This window comes from Corapipo altera, unplaced genomic scaffold, assembly GCF_003945725.1.
Source record: "Corapipo altera isolate COAL_440 unplaced genomic scaffold, ASM394572v1 113, whole genome shotgun sequence".
Taxonomy (NCBI): Eukaryota; Metazoa; Chordata; class Aves; order Passeriformes; family Pipridae; genus Corapipo; species Corapipo altera.
This window is the reverse complement of record NW_020884895.1, coordinates 2,009,090-2,026,125: the sequence shown is the minus strand read 5'-3', so window position 1 is coordinate 2,026,125 and position 17,036 is coordinate 2,009,090. Positions and strand designations below refer to the sequence as shown.

The 17,036-nt window shown below is 55.7% G+C and overlaps 1 protein-coding gene across 2 annotated transcripts; it reads left to right on the top strand.

Annotated features, from left to right (window-relative positions):
* Positions 1–13,420: 13,420 nt before the first annotated feature.
* Positions 13,421–16,176, top strand: SLC51A (solute carrier family 51 alpha subunit). 2 transcript variants are annotated; one of them, XM_027647681.1, is made up of 9 exons: positions 13,427–13,610; positions 13,798–13,892; positions 14,284–14,438; positions 14,554–14,627; positions 14,709–14,867; positions 15,000–15,111; positions 15,232–15,378; positions 15,565–15,670; positions 15,795–16,176. In XM_027647681.1, the coding sequence occupies exons 1-9, from the start codon at positions 13,576–13,578 to the stop codon at positions 15,929–15,931; spliced, it is 1,020 nt and encodes a 339-aa protein (XP_027503482.1). In that variant the 5' UTR covers positions 13,427–13,575; the 3' UTR covers positions 15,932–16,176. The 2 variants fall into 2 exon arrangements, with proteins under 2 accessions (XP_027503483.1, XP_027503482.1); XM_027647682.1 differs by lacking the exon at positions 13,798–13,892 and having other exon boundaries at positions 13,421–13,610.
* Positions 16,177–17,036: the final 860 nt, after the last annotated feature.

Here is a 17,036-nt window from a genome sequence, read left to right as displayed (position 1 = left end):
ATATATTTCACTTCGTTCACACCACTGAGTCCCGGCTTCCCCGCGGGAAGGACTGGAAGCGAAGCGACCACCCGCCGTGCAGGGCGGGAGTTGAGGTTAACACCTCTTCGTGGGAAGGGGTGCTTGTACGGCAGCCAAAAGAAGGACCAGGTCACAATTTGGCCTCATTCCCACCCTCTCAGCATTTTGAGGGATAAGGGCAGGAAAAATATTTTCCTCCCCTGGGTGGTGCAAACCAGACACAGGACTTGCTCTGGCTTGGGAAGCTCTAAGCATCTTTGGGTCCCAGCAAGTCATGCACACTCAGGGCTGCCTTTTTAGGTCTGAATGAGCAGAGACACCCAGGGTGCCTTTCCTTTGTATTGGGCTACCCAGATTGCTATTTTATTTGCACTATGGGAAGCGTGAAAGGCGTCGTGAGTTTCGACCCTGGAGTGCATAAACACAAGAAGCATGAACAGCCCATATCAGGCCAGGCTGGCCTGTGGCCCAGCATGAGAGAAGGTCGCTGCTTCCAGCCTCTGTCCTTCAGCTCAGGGCATCCCTCAAAAGCATGCCAGGAACAGGGAACACTTCAAGGTTTGCGTGTGCGCATGTTCAGCAGTGCTGTGCTCATTTGTCCCTTGCTCATTAAAAAAATAAATCAGTAGGCCTGGATTATTGCCTCAAATCCTCTCCCAGGAAAGAAGGACGGGAGCAGAAAGTTTGTAGTTTTGCAGAACACATGATTGCAAAGAGGATTATGTTTTGTGAAAAGCAATACATTCCTGCGTTGATAAAGGGGGGATTAACTAGACCTGAAATTCTCTGCGGCTGTCTAGAGACAAGCCTCTAAAGCATCTCTCAGGCAAGACATGGTGGTAGACCTGTCAGTCCTGCTTACCAGAGGAGGTTTGAGCCAGGCTCCAGTAGCCAGGCTCTCTCTTCTCTGGCTCTGTCCCTCACCGGTGTGATGATACCAGTCATGGAGGGGAAAACTGTTGTCACTCGGCGTGTGACTGCCCTGTGGGACATGCTGCTGGTGGGTGCCTCGGTGGAAGCCCAAGGCTTAAGAGGCTTCAGAAAGAGTTTAGATCAGTCCTGCAAGATGTTTCCTCTGATAGTTTCTCAGTGTAATGGTCTGGATGCAGCCTGCTGCTCAGGAAAGTGTAACCTGAGGAAAACCGTCCAAGCTCTGCTCAGTTTTTTACGCTCCTCCTGGACTTCCCCCTCCAAGCCCTCACCTTCTGGTAGCACCTTTACTGGTGCATGCTGGCTGGGCACACTGTGCCAGGGCTGCAATCACCACCCACCAGCCCTGCTGAGCAGAGCAGCAATTCCACACCGAGGTCCCGCTGGAAGAGGAGCATTTCCTGGAGCAATGCTGCAATGCACATAAGGAAAGCAACAGCAGTTTGATTTATTCCTTTCTGTGGCATCTATCTGCTGGACCGCCCTTCCAGGTAGCAGGGGAGGTGCTGTGTGCCACACTATGCCAGCTCCGACCTGCCCTGACAGATGCTTGCTGCAGGTGTTTTCTGTTCCCTCTCACAATGTGCGTGTGCTCAGTAGTCAGTTCCCCATTTCTACACCTGCCAGGAAAAAGATAAGAAAGCTGACATTTTAGAAACTCTGACATTTTTGCACCCCAGCTGGTGTTGGCAGTGAAATACATTAAAATGAAGGTTCTTCAAAAGCAACATGGTACCTGTGAGCAGTGGAGCACCCTTCAGCTTGCAGGCAGGGAGTGAGAGTCAGCTGGCTACTGGCACTTGGTGGCTGATGCCACCTCCCTCAGGCCTGGCACCTGTGTAGTTCACACAGTGGTGCCTGTACTACTGTGATGCTGAGCCTAGGTGCTCAGGCTGCCCTGCTCAGACAAAAATCTTTGCAAGGAGCAGAGATAGCCAGAGATGGGAAATGGTAGAGGAGGAAAGAGGATGTAGGATCAGTGACTTCTGGTCTGTCATCCGAGCATCAGGCTGTTCCTCCTCATTGCGTCTTGGCTCGGTTATTTTAGGAGATGTTTGTCCCTGTTTCCTCTGAACTTCTAGGAGGCTTGTGAGTCCCCTGACTCAACTCAAATGACTCCACATTCTTTTATGCACTACCCCATGATGTGACAATGTCCTTCCTATGGGATTAATGCTGAAACATGAGATCAAAATATGGGAAGGAACATACAGTTTCACTTCAGTTTTGCAGCTGGCTGACCCTCGTGTGACCAGTTGTCCCACCCATGTTAAGGCAGTTAAAATGCAGTTAAAAGCTGCTTTGCAAGCAGCTTATCAAAAACGGTGTTGAGAGGTGACTTAAACACTTTTATGGCGAGAAATACTGTGACTAACATGGCTCTTCAGTCTAGAAGGGATAGAAAAGCCAAGAACCAAGTGCTGGAGTGTGGTGTTAAGTTGAACGTGCTGTTGGGCTGAGGCCAAGTGTCGCGGGAGATGTGGTGGTCCATGGTGTGGGAGGTATTTATAGGGCTCCTATGGGCTGTGCACTCTGCCCAACAGGGGGTGTGGGGCATTCCAGGCACTCCAGGGTTCAGGGCCAGGCAGGGAACAGGCATCTGGGGACAAAAGAAAGACTTGGATCTTGTCAGTTGCTTCCTCTGGACGACAGCCACTCTGAAAAGTGCCAGCTCCAGCCTTCCTGGGAGCAGATTTGAGGGATACACTGTCTGTGCTCCCTACTCAACTCGTGGGTTGCACCGGGGTGCAATCAGCTATTATACGTCCCAGAAGGGATGTGTGAAATCTAGGTTTTTGGAGTGTCAGCCATGCTGCAACCCCTCTCCCTCCAGATTAAGGCTGGCAAGCATGGCTCCCAGGATAGCCTGCCCTCTCTGCCCTCCCCAAGCCAACAGTTCGACCTCCAAGAATTTCACAACACCACAGATATCCCCATCCTCTAGAAGACCATGTGGTTTTGGCCTTTGCTGATGCATTTCTCAGTTGTGGCAGTCACTGGCATGTGGAAGAGGATATGTTGCCTCTTCTCCTGTAGCAAAGAGGCTGTGGAGGAGGCAAGGAAAAAGGCATTTGAGAGCATGGAAACACAGCAGGTAACGCTGAGAGCTGAGGCAGTGCTATCGCCTCTTCAAACATCTGTCTTTGCATCCTTCCTGGGGAAGCACCTGGGTCTGGCTTGGCTGTCCTCATTGTCCATAGATGGCCTGGTGCTTCCTCCTGTTAGCTGGAGAGGAAACAGAAAGCGCTGAGCACCTGGAGGAGAGATGTGGGGCCAAGGATAGTGCAGGCTCTTGTTCCTATGAAGGTGCAGACCTGGAAGGCACCTGCAGCAAGAGCTGGACCTCCTCTTCAAAGACCAAAGAAAGATTTTTTTTTGCGTCCTTGCAGCAAGGAGGCTCATCTCTCCATCTCTCCCATCACACAACAAGGGACATGGATGTGATGATGCTCATTACTGCTGCTTTGCTTGCCTGGGGCTGGCATGGAGGCCCAGCAGAGAGGCTCATGCTTGGACACTGCCCTAGTGGGACTGAAACAATTTGGCTCTTTTAACAGGGCTTCCTTGCTTGCAAAGACTGATTTTCACTGGGATTTTAACCCCCAAAGTCCTGGGGACACCTCTGTGCTCCTTGCATGACCCTACCCTGCTTACAGGGAGGAGGGTGTACTGTTACCTGGCTTTAGACCTGCCCAGAGGACACAGGGAGATGAGGCAATGAGCAAAGAGCAAGGCTTTAGCATTGCTTCCCACGTGGCAGTTACATCTTTTGGCAAGATGCTGACCCTCCCCAGATGCAGCCAAGGGGGAGAGCAGGATCACGAGGACATTCCTTGGCGTGCATGGGGTTGATACCAGTCCTGCCAGCAGACAAAGTGGTCCAGCAGCCCTGTGGTGGGCAGCTGTGTCCAGTGGAGATCTAGCAGGGGCTGTTGTTGACCTGGAGCCTTTAACAGCGCAGGGTCAGCCTGGCAAAGCTCCCGCTATCTTGGCTGCACCGCGGGACTGTGCCGTTTGTCCCTGCTCCGATAGCGAACTCTGCCCGGTGAGCCTGGCTGCTTTTATCTGGTGGTCAGGGCGGCTGTGGCTGCGGCAGGGGGGCTGCGGGGCTGGGGGCCTCCGACAAGTGTACAAATAAGCTCAGGACGTGAGTACAATAGCTAAGGATCGGCCTTTGTAAAGCAAGGGGACACAGTGTGGCCACCCTGGGGCACATCAAAGGTCTTTTTCTCTCTGCGCTGTAGAAAAAGCCCATGTGTTTGATGGCTACCCATGGACCTGGCCCCGCCATTGTGTCGGCACAAGGGGAAGAGGGTTTGAGTGGTGGGAAGCGGAAAGGGAAAAAAAAGCAGCAGGGAGAGCACCAACACAAGAGCTGGGACACAGTCCTGAGGGTCTCTGCCTCCAGGTCCTGGGTTTCTGATGAATTCCCTTGGTCCTGCTTTGTTCTGGCTCTTGCTGATCTGTATCTGGAGTGCAGCACACTCCCCCTCTCTCCTCCTTCAGTGCACCTCCAGATACACATTCCATTTGCAAAGTGCTTTGTGTGCAACTTTACACGGACTTTCCTTGAATCAGCAGTTGCTACGGCTGGGGGCTGTTGGGATTTTTCCCTTCCAGGTGGTTTGAATCCTAGAAAGCCAGACATACCATCTAAAATTTGTGGTGTTTCAGTCAAGAAGCACATGTGGCCAGAAGGAAAGTGACTTTTCCCTAACAGCCTCGGAAACTGCTCTGCACAATGCCTGGACAGAGTCAGGAAAAGACATAAAGATAGGATGGGAGGGATCTGCTTGGTATGCTGGACATGTGCCTGCCTGACAGGGTCCTGCAGGACCTGCTGTATGTCTCTAGCAGGATCCAGTCCTGCAAGAGTCCCTGTCTGCTCCCTCCTGGGCTCCCAGAAGAGCCTGGAAAGCCCGGGAAAGTTTTGCCTCTGATTTGCTCTGCAGTGTGTGCACACACTGCTGCTTTTGGATAAAGGACAGCCTGAGCCTGCTCAGTGGGAACCACCCTCTGTGATAAGGGTACATGTTGACTCAGGAGATTAGAACTGTCCATTGCTTTGTGTTTTTATAAAGTGCATTTATTGGCAAAAGAGCAGCCCAGAGGACAAAGGAAAACCACGACATAAAGAAGCCAGTACCCTGTGCAGCACTGCAGACTCTGTGGGGAAAAAACGTGTCCCTAGGAGGGCTGGATGATGGTTCTGCTCTTTGGGAAGTAGCTGCAGCCTGCAGGCACTGGCCCCAGGCGTGTGGAACAGCAGGCAAAGCCGTGTCTCCTTTGTGGATTTGTGATTGCAGGGCTCTCATGGCCCTTCTGCTCTTGATGCCATTGTCAGGGTAATTAAACACTCCCAGGCAGGTGCCGAAGCCTTTGCAAACTGAGATTTGGCTTTGTCTTGTTGGCCTGCTGGAAATGCCTTTTTTGGGGTGGATTAATGTCTCACAGCAATATCTGAAAGCAAAGGGAGGGCTTTAATTGGGGTGGGATTAGCACAGCAGGGTTGAGCAGAGAGAGTGGGAGCTTTCTCCCTACCTGCTAATTGCCCCTTCTCTGCACTCTGCAACACCTGCCCCCGGCTGCCTGTGTGCCAGCTTTGTGCCATGGGGACAAAGGTGGTGCCAGGGTCCTTGTAGGTTTATTTATGGAGCAGAGGGTGAGATGTGATGCTCAAATCAGGGGAGCTCGATCTGGCTATGGCAGCCAGAGGGCTTGGGATGCTTTTTGCACTCGGGTGCCTGACATGGCTCTGGGGGGCTCATGCCTTTCCCTTTGGCTGTTGTGGGGTCCCAGGGGCTGAGCTGAAACCTGTGGGCTGCAGTTTGTAGCCAGCCCCTGCTGCTGGGCACAGGCAGGCAGCAGGCTGATATAAACATGAGTCTGGTATAGTTTTTCCTGGGACATGTGAAGCAGGCCAGTCCTGCAAGGGCAAATCTCCCAGGACGTGTGGAGAAGGGCTATGACTCTCCAGGTCTTGGAAACAAGAGATAACCAGCCCTGTGCCTCAGCCAAATTGCTGGCCTTCCCATCACCGCTGGTCTGCCCTGCAACTGCCTCCTGTCCTAGGCAGGCACCATCCCCCCACGTGCCCTTCCAAGGGATGGTGTGTCAAAGGCAAAGGTCCACGATGGGCTGTGCTGAGGCACAACCTTGCTCATCACCCCCTTTTTCGGCGGGCATCCTTTCGGATGCACACAGAGCAGGCAGGCCCCTGCTTGGTGGGAAAAGCTAATTTTACCCTAGGGGAAAAAAATATGTCAGACTGTATTTTTGTCTCAATGTGGCCTGAAAGTCAAAGTCTTTGCTGCAGCTAAAAAAACTCCCCGGTCAAACCAATTAAAACAACTTCCCCTGCTCTCTTTGCTTCCCCAGTGAAGAGCAGTCTGGTATTTGTTTTTACCTCCTGACTGTTAGTCATCTCTGGTTGTAAAGGAACGGTCAGCAGGGACTGTTTTCAGCACCAACCTGTCCTTTAGCTCTGCTTGGCTCAGTACGTCCACGAGAACTGCCCCGGGGGCTGCTGAGCCCGCTGTGCTGGTGCAGGCACCCGTCCCAGCTCCCTCCTCAGCCGCATGCCTTTGTGGGGTTTGTTGGGTATGATTTGTTGGGTGCTTTCTGGAGAAAGCGCCTTTCTTTGCCTGTGCATGTCCCAGTGGCTTTTATGGCAGGTGTGAATTCGGAGGTTTTATTTGTTACTCCATGATGCAGAAAGGGTAAAGGGGCCCAGGGCAATGTGCATTTCTCCTAGAGCTGCCCCAGCCCTCCCTTCTCTTCTTCATAATTGGAGACTGGGGGTGAAATGCCTTGTCCCTTTGCTTTATCCCTCAGAAGGGACTTAGGGGAAGAAGTGATACCTGGAAGAGAGGCTTGGCCAGGGCTGAGTATTGCTTTGCTGTCAGCAAGAGCTGGTGATTCTAGGCCTCTGCCACCCTCTACCTCAGCTCCATGCACCTTGTAGGATGCCATAGGGTGCTGTGCTTACCGCCAGGATGGACAAAACACATGTATGCACACATCTACATGTCAAGTTTGGGCACACACACATGTACGTCCACATGTACGCCCCTATCCACATGTACATGAGCACCCATGTGTGTGCCCACACCTCTCTGGGCATGTCCATCCCCTCCCACCTCTCTGCCTCCTCCCCTGACAAAGCAAGAGTGAGCAGGCAGTGGGTGGAAGTGCTTGCATGGCACCCTGGTGTGGACCTGGCACTGGTGGAGGCGACAGGAAGGGAAGGGAAGTGTTTTTCTTGGTTCCTTTTGAGCTGCACTCCAGATGCTTTCCCACCTGCAGTGGGAGGCAGCATCACTTGGGGACAGTTGAAGAAGTCTCACAAAGGGCTGAAGGCTTTCCCCAGCGACTGGGACTGTTCCCTGTGCCTGACCCAGGCCATTGTGGTGGTCACCATGGGTTGGCTGAAGCTGGTGGGTTGGTGTTATGGAGCCGGGAGGGCCCAGGGCCATCAGGGAAGCACCACCCGCCTTCCACAAACATGCTGTGTCTCTGCTGGTTCTCTGCAAAAATATTTGTCTGTCTGAGGCAGGACTTTTTAAAGCCTCAGCATTTTCACCTGCAAGCTTCTTGCAAGAGACAGACGGGTGTAAAAATAAAGCTCCTGACCAAAGCAAACGCTCACAACCCGCTCAGAGGGCGTGTTAACCTAGTCATTCTCCAAAAGCAAACATCGGCAGTGACGTGGAATATTTTAGGTAGCTGTGGCACAAGAAAGCCCCTCTGTTATTCAAACAAGGTGCCCTTTCATTCAGAGGTTGGAGGCAGCTCTGAGAAACCAGCGGCATGTCACTGGGATAACCCACTGGAAACGCAGACATTACCTTACGGCAGCAAAACACTTCTTTGCGTCTGAAGGGTTGGAGCAGGGCGGAAGCGGCTCCTGAGGGTGTTGACCGTGGTATTTCCACAGGATCTCCCCAGCCGGGTTGGGGACCGCCAGCCATTTGTTTGTCCCCTTTGAAGGACACAAAGGCCTCGCCACGCTGAGCCCCACAGCTTGGTCACTTCCGCTCTGGCCAAGTGCGGCACCGTCGGATGTGGGGCTGCTGGGAGAAAAAGTAAACAGAAAGGGGACCAGAAGGGCTGGGCAGAAGATGGGGGTGTTATCAGGTACCCAATCTGTAAGGCTCTGTTCAAAACAGAGGAGAAGGCTGGAACCATCAAAGCTGCTCTGATGGCCTTGATCCAGATGGGAGAAGGGTTTCCTCCAGCTTCTGCTGGGCTTCTTCCTTCTCATGGTGTACTCCACTTCCTCCCAAGCCAGGGACAAGCCCCAACATCCTCTTCCTCTTCTCTGTGTGGGAGATGACCTTCAGAGTGCTGGGCAGTGTGAAGGACAGCCCCCTGCCCTGGGCAGCCCCTTTGGTCCCTGGTGGGGACCCTTGGGTGGGAGCAGCAGGGCCAGTGCCCTGGGAGCAGTGGTTTGGAAGCGTGATTGAGGCTACGGCTTGGGCGATAAGCAAGCCTGTGAGGACAAGATGTTCCACTCCTGGAGGCACACCCATCTCAGCTCATTGCAGTTTATATCCACTATACAAGATCTTAAACAGTATAGCAAGTCATGTACGTATTTATAGATGCGTGTGTACACATTATGTGTGGGTTTTCCATGTACATGTTCAAACAGTCTCAGCAGTTTTGGGAAGAGGCATCCTGCTGACCTGGGCTGCAGTTTGGCTGCTGAGGATCTGCAAGCCAGTTCCCTGGGAGTCACCCCTCTAAGTGTTCTGGGACAGACACAGTGATACCCTGGTTGTTCCAACCTGGCAGCACAGGAGCCTGGTCAGGGTGGGAGCATCCATGGCGGTATCCAGCTCTGTCTGGGGAAGAAACAGGAGGGTCCCTGGCAGTGTCATCAGGGCTGTGCAGAGGAGCTGGTCCCATGGCCATGGCTGGGTAGTATTTCTGAGAGTCAGAGCTGGCGGGGAGCAGGGCATGGGAGGATCTTGATCACACACCCTCTGCATCACTTCTGCCTCTCAAGAAGTTGAGACATCCGGGGGCTGGCTTTTCTGTGAAACAGTGTGCTCTTCTGGTTAGCAAAAATCCCCAGCTCTTCCTTGCACTCCTCCTGCACACCTCCGGTCTCATTCCCCCATCACAGCCACCTCACTGGCGTGTCCCATCACCCACGGCCAGGCAGGAGGTTCTGCAGCTGGTGTCTTTAGTGGGAATGATCCTTACTGCCTCATGCTGGCAGAAGGGAATTTTCCCTTCACAGAAAGGGAAGGCTGAGGCCAGCAGGACTCCTACCCCAAGCCCCTCCAAGGCCAGCATTTCTGCTGGTGACCTTGAGGCAGAGACTGGAGGCAGCTGGCTGGCTCTCAGGGCCTGTCTCCCCATCTGAAATGCCAGCTCAGTCTATAAATAACACCTGGCATGGTTCTCTCCCCAGGCATCAGAGCACCGAGAAACTGAGCCCTCTATGCCCTCATGCCCCATTTTAGACATGGGGAACCTGAGGCATGGTGGGGTCCTTGACCCTGCCTTGCAGTGAGCCGTGATGCAGTGCTGTGGGTTTGCAGGGCACTGGGAGGTGTTTTCCAGTGTCAGAGAGGCTGGTTGCCACTGGGAAGGGGAGGATTTGATGGGAGCTGTTGCTCTGCCAGGGGCTCTACATGTTGTCCCACCCCAGCTGTGCTGTCAGGGCACTCAGGGTGCCTTTGTCCCCAGAGAAGGGGACCCACAGGGACCTGGTGTGTCATACCCCTGTAGTAGCCCCCCTGCCCACCTTGCTCACTGCTTCCTCCTCACCATATCTCCCAGGGACAGCAGCTCCCACCCCACCAGCTGCCTCCCGGGGCAATCGGTGGGGAGCACATGGGCCTTATCTGCGGGCCATCCGTGGGCAGGGCTCCCTGCCATCCCTATCAATGGGCGGCTCCAGACCCAGGGCTGAGGGGAGCCGGCCCCATTCCTGCTGTGCTGGGGCTGGAGACATTGTCACTTCCCCACACTGACCATTGCAGGGGGATGGTCAAGGTCGGGGACCCCTCTCCAGTCCTATACTGTGATGCTGATGGATTTGCAGGGGTCCAGCCAATGCCATCGCACTGGGAAGGTTGTGGATTGTGGTGGGGCATTGAAAGCAGATGGTGGCAGCAGCCCTATGACTGCCAGCAGGATCTGCACCCCCTGACATGTCCTGGCCATGGGGAAGCTGGAGATGGTCAGCTGGGAGCCTGCTATGCCCACCAATGTCAGATCCTCTGGCCATAACCACAGGGAATAGAAACGGGTGGAAAACTGTATAAAACCCCATGCAAATATTTGCATTTCAAGGGATTTTCCAAGTATTGGGGAACGCTGACACAGCAGCAGCGTGGGCGATGCTGGCATGCCAAGAGGGTCTGCTTGACTATTTTTTGGGGGCAGAATCTCAGTGGTCAAAGAGTTTTGTTTAGAATAAAAAAGCTAATCAAGCAAATGGGGAGATTTTCCACCACTGCTGCTGGCTTCTCTGGCAGCTCCTCAGGGCAAAACAGCCACCCCGACTCTGAGGGAGCCATGAGCCTTCAAACCGTTCCTGCCCTGGGCTGGTAGGTGTATGGCTCCCGTCTCAGGGCTCCTTTTTCCCTCTCTGATGAAGGGATTTTTGGCAGGAAAGGGGCTCCCTATACCTGGGGCTGCTCTGCTCAGGGGCATCCTGGGAGTCTGGGGCTGAGGTCGAGCTGGTGGGAGCCTGACCTATCTGTTGCCCCCCAGTTTTGCCCATGCCAGAGGATGCTCACCTGCTGTTGGCTCCTGCCCATCCTACCACCTTTTGGCCGTGGTAGTGGCCTGTGTGGAGACGGGTGACTGGTTGTCTTGGTTTAAAAAGACAAATGTCTGCCAAGGAAGGCAGTGACCTGACTGGAATGGAAAGAAGACCCCTCCTTCCAAATTATTATCCTTCGAAACTAAGAGGCTCTCAGGCAAAAATGTAGAACAAAGAATTACAGTTCTTTACTAAAAATATATATAGAACAAAGCAGAACGAACACCACCACCACAACAGGAGCTTTCAACCAGCTGAGTACTGCTTCCCCTTTGTGCAGTTACAACCACAGACGGCAGGGGACGCGGCACGTTTCGGGAGGCAGAGGGTCAGCCGAGAGCGCGGTGCCGAATTCCAGGACCCACCCGACCACGGTGGCAGAGACGGTCTGGGAACCCTCCCGTGGGCAGCACAAGGACCCTCTCACCGTTTCCAGGAGTGGATGGGTGGGGAGGGGGTGGTGTTGGAAGCTCCTCCACGGACAGTGCCCTCCACCAAGCATAGATAGGGGCTGCAGTAAATAAGAAGTTGGGGGGGATCCTGGCCTCCCCCATCCCGCTGTGTCTCCCCTCTCCACACCTATCTCCACCAGCTCCCGGGACAGGTCGAAGCAGGCAAGTTGGAGACACGTCCTGTCCTGCTGGGGCAGCGAGGGCTCAGTGCCATGAACTGCAGGGGTGAGAGCCCTCCATGTCCCCGGGGCACAGCTCTGGGGTGGTGTCCACAGCAGGATGGTGTGATGGTGTGTGGATGTGTCCTGGCCCCATGCAGGGTGGGATGGGGTGGTCTTGGGCAGGATGATGGGGCTGGGGGCTTGGTGGAGGTGGGTCAGTGCTGCTGGTGTCACCGGTGCATCCAGCACCAAGACAGGATGGAGAGGGGAGCGTGTGCAATGATGGAAACCTCCTTGCATGTGTGTGCATGCATGGTGGGACCAGCTCATGCGGAGTATCAATATGTGGGGCTGCCCCCCTGCTCTAGGCTTGGGGTCCAGTCATGTCCTGCATCCCCATCTCAGGTTGGCAGGATGATCCATGCCCCACAGCCATACCTGGCACCTCGGGGTGTGCTGTGCTTGGGGAACGCAGGGGACCCAGGGCTCAGTCATGCTTTGGTGCTACCTCAGTGACAAGGAGGGTCATGATGGTGCTAGAGCAGAGTCAGGGACAGACAGATCCAGCTGTGCTGGACAAGGGGACCACTGTGTGCCCCCCTGCAGTGGGCACCCATGGGTGTTGCTGGCCCCAGGGCTGCGTGTAGGCAGAGGAACAGGCTCCTGCACAGCCTGTGTGCACAGCACACTGTGCAGCACATGTGCATGCGTGCTGGGACAGGGCTCTGCTTCCCTGGGGCCACAGATACGTGCAGATCATGCCTGTGGTTATGGACTGCAGAGGGATGAGCACCAGGTAGATGAGAGCAGGCCTGCCGTGACATAGCAGTGACCACCAGAGGATGGCACAACAGACATCACAGGAGTTGACTTGTTTCTTCAGATGTAGGCAATGCTGGTGATACTGGTGTGGCACAGGGGTGCTGGGTGGGGGGCCCCCCATGGGGCCCCCATAGGGCCCCTGCACCACATGGGGTCCAGGAGCACCCAGGGCTGTGGTCACTCCCTGTGGGGGGTTTGCTTGTGCAAAGTCAGGTAAGTGTGTGTGTGTGTGTGTGTGTGTGAGTGAGTGCACAGGGCTGGCTGTGCAGCATGCAGTGTTCCAGGTTAATATGGGGGTACAGCATATGGGGCAGGATAGGGAGCACGTACAGTGTGTAGGGACAGGGATATGGGGCTTGGTTAATGGGGCTGAGGGGAGGGCCAGGTGTGTGCAGCACCTCTAACATGCACAGAGCCCCCACAGCAACACTCTCCTCTCCCCATCCCCTTCCCTTAGCAACTGAGGCATCACCCCACCTCACCACCCCATTCCTATGAAAATGGCAGCATCCTGCTCCCACAGCAAGATGCAGGGCACCCATCTGGGGTCCTGGTGCCACTCTGGCTTCAGCAGGAGCCCACTGCCAGAGAGGCAAAGGGTGGAGGGCTCCAAAGGGACCCAGTACAGACCAGTACTCATTTTCCTTGGGGTGCTGGGAGGACACCTGGAGCCGTGGGAACCCCTGGGACCCATGAAGGTGCTGAGAATCTCTAAGACAAGGATACACTGCTCCTAACACCTCAGCTCCCTACTCAATGTGCCACCTCTAGCCCGCTGTCCCCCTACTCAGGCCAAGGCTCTGCTGTTGTCCCCAGAGGCTGGGGTGCTGAGCTGGGGCTGAGCACTGGGCCAGCCCTGCCCCCTGGTGCCGTGGGAGCTACTCCCTGCAGGGCTCAGCCCCGGGGCTGCTGGAGCTGAGCCACCACAAACTCCTCACAGGGCCCGTAGAGCCGCACAGGAGCTGGCGAGCTTCCCACCGCCCTGCGGCATCACCTCCCACTCCGCCACCACTGCTGAGGGGACAGAAGGACACGTCCTGGACCCTCCATGGCACCACCAACCCATTTCCGGGCTGCCCTTGGGGATATGCAGCAGTGTCACCCCAGCACAGGTGCCCTGGGACACACAGGACTGCCGGCACGGGTGACAGTCGCCTTCCCGGCACCCCAGGTCGATAACCGGGCGGCCAAGGCTCTCTGTGGGCTGGGACACCAATGGGTGGCTGCAGCAGCGGGAGAGGGAGGGGAGCACTGGAGGCTCTGGTTAAACTGGAACGAGGCGCGGCGTCCGCCTGCGGTCCCTGCCCTGGGGACTCTGACCCCGTGGGCCGGCGAGGGGAGCTGAGGCAGGCGGTGACGAGCAGCCCCACAGCCACTGGGACGGAGCCGGAGAGGGCAGAGAAGGATGGATCCGACCTTCGAGCTGGCAGATGACCCCAGGTGGGTGCCGGAGCCCCCCATGCTTCTTTTCAGCCAGGCAAATCTAACTTTTTGCAGCAGAATTTTGGATTATTCCATCTGCTAAGGGAGTCACTTGTGGGTGAGGCAAGTCAGCCAGGGGACTGCAGGGACCCTGCACGGCTGGGTGTCCTTGTGGCCCTGTGCAGCACTCCCTTCTGCTCCACAGGTTCTCCCACACTTTGGTGGAGATGCTGATCAGGAACTACAGTGTGCCAGCAGCCTGCTTCTCCCTGCCGCCCACCTCCCGGCAACTGCTGCACCGTAGGTGGGGGGACAGGGTTGAGGACACCCTCCTCTTGTTGCTGGCAGGAGCAACAAGGGATGAAGGTGGTGGGGTGGCTGTAGCAGCTGCAAGCAAGGAGCAGCCCCCAGGAAAGGGGAGGCAGCATGGTGCTGCCAGGGTCTTAGCCTCCCATCCCACTGTCGTGCCTGCAGGGATGGGGATGGCCCAGGACGGGTCAGCACTGGGGCAGGTGACAGGGGACAGGGAGCAGCAGGTCAGAAGTGTCAGCTCTGGCACAGCAAGACGTGCATGGTGTGGCACAGAGCTTCCCAAACCTGTGGGGTGGTGGATTGGGGGGCAGCTCTCTGCAGTAGCGGCCCCAGGAGGGACAGGACAGGATGAAGACAGCTTCTCCCCCCTCCCTGGCAGAGCTGGACACGGCCCAACTCGCCATCATGGGCCTCTGCACCATCATGACACTGCTGTCGGTCGCGATCTTTGTGGAACAGACTTTCTACCTCACCCACAAGATCCGCTGCCCCATCAAGATGAAGACCCTTCGCTGGAGCAGCTCGGCCCCTACGGTGAGCTGGGGTTTGGGGGTGGTGGTGGGGCATCATCCGGGTGGCCAGGGCCACCCAAGGGGTGCCAGCCCACAGGAGGGGGCAGTGTCAGTGTGCCAAGCTCGTGTTCCCCCAGGTTGTGTCTGTGGTCAGCTGCTTTGGACTCTGGTTCCCACGCTCCACGATGGTGGTGGAGATGGCTACCACGACGTGAGTATCACCCACCCCAGGGCAGGGGCACTGTGAAGCCCATGGGGCTTAACTTGCCTTCCTCCTCTCCCTCCTCCTCAGGTACTTTGCCATCTGCTTCTGCCTCATGATGAAGGTCATGGTGGAGGGCTTTGGGGGGAGGGAGGCAGTGCTCAGTACCCTGGAGGATGTGCCCATGGTGGTCAGCACTGGGCCCTGCTGCTGCTGCTGCCCTTGCCTGCCCAAAATCACCATGAACAGGTGAGGGAGAGCTGGGATAAACCCCTGCCCCTGGGGAGGGCTTTCAGCCCCTGCTTCTGCTGGGCTGAAGAGAAGTCCCTGGGCAGGGGCTCAGGGACCTCAGAGTGCTATTGGTCTTTCTATTCATGCCAGGAAAAAGCTTAAACTGATGATGCTGGGGACTTTCCAGTATGCCTTCTGCAGGGTAGTTGCTGTCTTCCTGGGGCTGGTCCTGCACACCGATGGGAATTATAACCCTGCTGACGTGAGTGCCAGGGCACAGGGATGGGCAGGGCGATGTCCTAGACAGGGAGCCTCCACCTGCTCTCACCTTTCCCAGCAGCTTTGTCAGCCCAGGAATATATTCTGTGTGCTGCCCCTACAGATTTCGGCGGAGAGTGTGGCCCTCTGGATCAACACCTTGGTTGGTGCCTCTACCCTCTTCGGGCTGTGGGCCCTGGGCATCCTCTTCCGACAGGCCCGGCAGCACCTGGCTGAACAGAACATCCGGGGCAAGTTCACCTGTTTCCAGGTGAGCCCCTGTCCTGCCCAGCCCCCTCCTGCAGCACAGATGGGATGAGGTGGCATGGGGGAAGATGGTGGGACAGGAGCCACCACTGGGAGAGAGCCCGATCCGGCTGCAGGACAGAGGGAAAGGTGAAGGGTGGGATCCTGGCAGTGGTGCAGCCCCCCCCACTTGTGGTGTTGGTGGTCGCAGCTCCTCCTTGTCCTGACGGCACTGCAGCCTGCCATCTTCAGCATCCTGGCCAACAATGGCAGCATCGCCTGCTCGCCGCCCTTCTCCTCAAAGGCCAGGTCGCAGCGTAAGTCGGGAGACGGGGGAACGGCATCGTGTGCTCCTGGCTGGGCCCCTCTGTCACATGGTGTGGTGTGGGGAGGGGGCATGGTGGAAGGTGGCAGCTTCAAATGACCCTTCTGCTTTTCCAGAGATGAACTTGCAGTTGTTGATCCCGCAGACCTTCATCCTGGCAGTGCTGACGCGGATGTGCTACCGCAAGCAGGATGACAAGCCAGGCTACCAGCCCGTCGGCTTTGCACCCACAGGCACTGACATCAAGGCGTGAATGGGAGGGAGAAACTGGGGTACCAAGGGGCAGAATGGGGTGAGGGGCTGGTCTGCCCTGTACAACCATCTCCTCTCCTGGCCCTGGGGAGCTGCAGGCAGCAGAGGAGGCAGAAGGGGAAAGAGCATCTTGGGACCGAGTGAAAGGGTCTGAATCCTGAAAGCCACAAGCCAAGGGGGTCAGTGAAGCCGCCTCCAGCATGGGGGCTCTTGTCTAGCACTGAGTAAAGGTGAATTTGTACTTGAGTCTTGTGTTGGTGACTGGGTTCATATTATCTCTGCCCAGGTTGGGTGGGAGACGACTCCATACAGGGGGAGGAGGATGAAGTCCAGAGCAGCACAGCCATGGCATGGGACCATCATGGGGTGCCCAACATCCAGCTGTGACAATGACCTCTAGGTGGCCTGGGGTCCCAGAGCCAAGGCAAGGCCAGGGTGACAGTGATTTCTCCCAAGACCTCTGGATGGGTCTTTCCTGTCCCTGGGGCACATTCTCCATGGCAGTAGCTGCTCCTGAGAGTACAGAAGGGAGCTTTCACACCTGCCAGCCTGGAGCCAGGCAAAAGGAGGAGCGTCGATGAGCCTTTGTAACACAGGCAAGTAGTTAATGCTGCCTTAACCAGCCTTGCCCCAGTACCAGTATTGGCTCCACATTTAGAACAGAGGTGGGGACAGACATCGGGAACAATTGCAACTTGCAGAAACCACTGGGCAATCTTCTGACTTCCAAGTGTTCATTACAGACATCACAACAGGCACAACTTAGCCCGTGTTTTCAAATGAACAGATCACATGTTTAAAATCCTAAAAAGTTCTAGCACCCTCTGATGCTCTTGCTTCTACCACCATCCTTGGCACCTTTCAGCTCTATTCTCCTGCTGCTGCTCTCTGCCATCAGAAAATCCCCCCTTAGAGGCTTACACCAGCTCTACAGAGAAAGTGAGGTAGGGCTGTCTCGCAGGAGTAGACTATGGATTTAGCAGCATCAAACTCCATATGTTCTTCATTGCATGCTAGTAAAATTTTATTTTCCCACTGTACCTCTTACTTCATGCTTAATTCAAGCATGTCTCTTCTGGATGCTTCTTTTGAAGAGTGAGGGATGG

What these genes read in the sequence shown, in the direction of transcription:
- SLC51A (XM_027647681.1), top strand. Translation starts at nt 13,576, where the DNA reads ATGGATCCGACCTTCGAGCTGGCAGATGACCCCAG. An exon ending in GGAGCAGCTCGGCCCCTACG is followed by an intron (nt 14,439 to 14,553) that starts GTGAGCTGGGGT and finishes GTGTTCCCCCAG; the next exon opens with GTTGTGTCTGTGGTCAGCTG. An exon ending in GGAATTATAACCCTGCTGAC is followed by an intron (nt 15,112 to 15,231) that starts GTGAGTGCCAGG and finishes CTGCCCCTACAG; the next exon opens with ATTTCGGCGGAGAGTGTGGC.